The sequence below is a fragment of the Emiliania huxleyi genome (assembly GCF_000372725.1).
Source record: "Emiliania huxleyi CCMP1516 chromosome Unknown EMIHUscaffold_1514, whole genome shotgun sequence".
Classification (NCBI taxonomy): Eukaryota; Haptophyta; order Isochrysidales; family Noelaerhabdaceae; genus Emiliania; species Emiliania huxleyi.
The window spans coordinates 1-2,613 of NW_005201075.1; the positions used below are offsets into that span (position 1 = coordinate 1).

The window sequence follows — 2,613 nt, forward strand, 5'->3', positions numbered from 1 at the left end:
GCGCCGGTGAACAGTGCCGCCGCCGCCTCCGCCGCCGCCTCCGCGCTGCCGCAGAGCAGCGCGCGCAGCGGCTCGAGGACGGCCGCGTGGCTGCCGCCCAGAGGCACTCCCCCCGCCATGCCGCCGAGCAAGCCGCCGAGGGTGACGTCCGCGTCGAGGTGGTCGGCGAGGTCGCGGTGCGCGCCCGCCGCCGCCGCGGCACAGACACCGTCGACCAGCCGCCGCATCGCCAGCTCGGGAGAGAGATCGCCGCGTCGCCAGGCGGCTGCCAGCTCGGGTGAAACCGCCGACGCGAGGAGCTGCGGACCTCCCCCCTCCGCGCAGCTGCGGCGGCAGCCCCCCCGCAGCGACTGGTCAGCGCCGCCGCTCGCGCTCGAGTGCTCCGGAGGGTACTCTCGCCGGCCGCCGACTTGGAGCGAGCCGAGCGGGTGGCGGTTGGGCGTCGCCGCCTCGACGCTCACCAGGTCGGAGGACAGCCGCCGCAGCGGCGGAGAGGGCGTGCCGCACGACGCCGCGTCATCATGCGGCGGAGAGGCCGCTATCATGCGGCGCGTGCGGCGGAGGAGCAGCGCCGTCTCCTTCTCGCGTGCGATGCGGCGCAGCGCGTCGATGCGCGCCTGAGCGGCGCGGATCTCGTCGTCGAAGACGGAGGGCGACATCGAATTCACGGGACGCGGCACTGCTGACCGACAGTCAACGCTTGGAGGCGCGAAGGCGCGCGATTTCTTTTTTCGATACGAACTATCATCTGGGCGCTGCTGTCACGGTGGCTTGCAGGCAGCTCATGCACAGGGAGGGGCGACAACTGAATATCGAGCACAACGAGTCCGGGCGGCTGTGTCTCGAGAGCGCGCGCAAGAGCAACAAAGCAATATTGTATATGAGAAGGTGCAACAAACACCAAACACAACACCAGCACAATCAAGACGCAACTAAACATTAGACCATAAGCTGATCGCGATCGCGTCCCAGCCGTCTGCCCTGTCTGACCGAGAGGCAGGCCACGTTCGGGGACGAGACTCCGTCTCCCGGTATCCTGTCGTGTGCCGCGCACGGCCAGCCAGCACAGGACAGACGCCCACTGAATTACGAGAGAATTACGAGAAACTCACCACGGCCAAGAGGTCCTCACGCCAAGAGGTCCTCCAAGAGGTCCTCACGCCAAGAGGTCCTCACGGCGCGGTGGATTGTCCGTCGCAGCACATGCGATGGTTGCGCGCCCCTTACGCCGGCCCACCGCGCGTCGCGACGGCCGGCACGCCGTTCCCGTCGACCCTTCCCCACGTCTGTCCCGCGGCAGTCCAGAGTCAGCGCCTTCATTCGAATAAGATCCTCACCTTCAGTCCCTCTCAGTCCTCACGTCTGCGTCCGAGAGAGGTCCTCACGCCTGGCGAGAGGTCCTCACGGCGCTTCGTGGTTGCTCGTTGCGCGCGCCCCTACGCCGGCGGCCCGCCCCGCGTCGCGACGGGGCCGGCATGCCCTTCCCGTCAAGACATCACCCCGCCCGCGGCAGATCGAGCGATAGTGAACGTAGCATGCACAAAGCCCCCCAACGATATGTGAACGGTTTGTGTAGTGTAAATAGTAAGCAAGTGAACTGATAGATATTTTACATTCGGTCTGGTACCCTTTGGTTGTGCGCTGAGCTCCGCGACAACGTCCTGAGAAAAAGAAAAAAACATTTGTATCGGCGTGTCCACGTTGGAGCCAGGGTGGTGTGGACGCGAGAATAGCTCCGCCGTTCATGGAGGCAACCGATGCGAGTCGGGAACTAGCCGGGGCAGTCGGAGAAGGGGCAACTCCGTGCACTGACGGTCGGCCGTCAGAAAACACGCCTGCGTGGATCGCGTCACACCAATCCTACAACAACAAACATCTCTCTCTCCCCCAATCCTCGCTACCCAACGCGGCCAAAGGATATCCACCTCGAGAACCTCGAGAACACCACCAGCCCGACGCTCACTACAAGTGATGTGCCTCGGGTTACACCAATCCTCGCTACCCAACGCGGCCAAAGGATATCCACCTCGAGAACCTCGAGAGATGTGCCTCGAGACCTCGAGATGGTTCCTGCCCAACCACGGCGGAGGTCCTTGCCGACCGGGAAGAGGAACCTCTCAGCGCCATCGCCAGCATGCCGCTGCTGCAAGGCCTCCGCGACGCGCTTCGCCTTCCAAACCCACGCGTGGACAGCTCGCGCCGTCGCTCACTTTTGGCCGCGGACCATCTCGCATCGCCGCCTCCGAACGGAGGCAGCACCGCTCTCATCGTCGTCGACGCACAACGCTGTTGGTACTCCAACGCGGCCAATGGGCGGGCCCGCACGGCCTTTCCTGCGCTTCCACAGAGGCTCAAAGCGCTGCTCGAGGGTGCGAGGCAGGAGGGCATTCCCGTCGTGCACCTCCGGGCGAGCTACGAGTCGTCGCCGCACGTGTCGACGATGCGACGGCTCAACCCCTCGCTAAACATCAACCCGATCGTGCCCGACGACCCTGAGCCGTGGGCGCGGGAGCTCGAGGGCGAGGATGTGATCTACAAGTCTACCTTTGACGGTGCGAGCAGCCTCGATAGATCGCGCCCTCGCCTGGCTGACACATCCTCTCCGGCCGGCCC

General features: G+C 65.3%; 1 protein-coding gene across 1 annotated transcript; it reads left to right on the forward strand.

The window, feature by feature from the left end:
• Positions 1 to 2,134: 2,134 nt before the first annotated feature.
• Positions 2,135 to 2,552, forward strand: EMIHUDRAFT_252970 (hypothetical protein; the record flags this gene model as incomplete). Its single annotated transcript, XM_005786362.1, has 1 exon — positions 2,135 to 2,552. A coding segment is annotated over one exon (418 nt), but the record flags the coding sequence as incomplete, so codon positions are not given.
• Between the last annotated feature and the right edge of the window lie 61 nt (positions 2,553 to 2,613).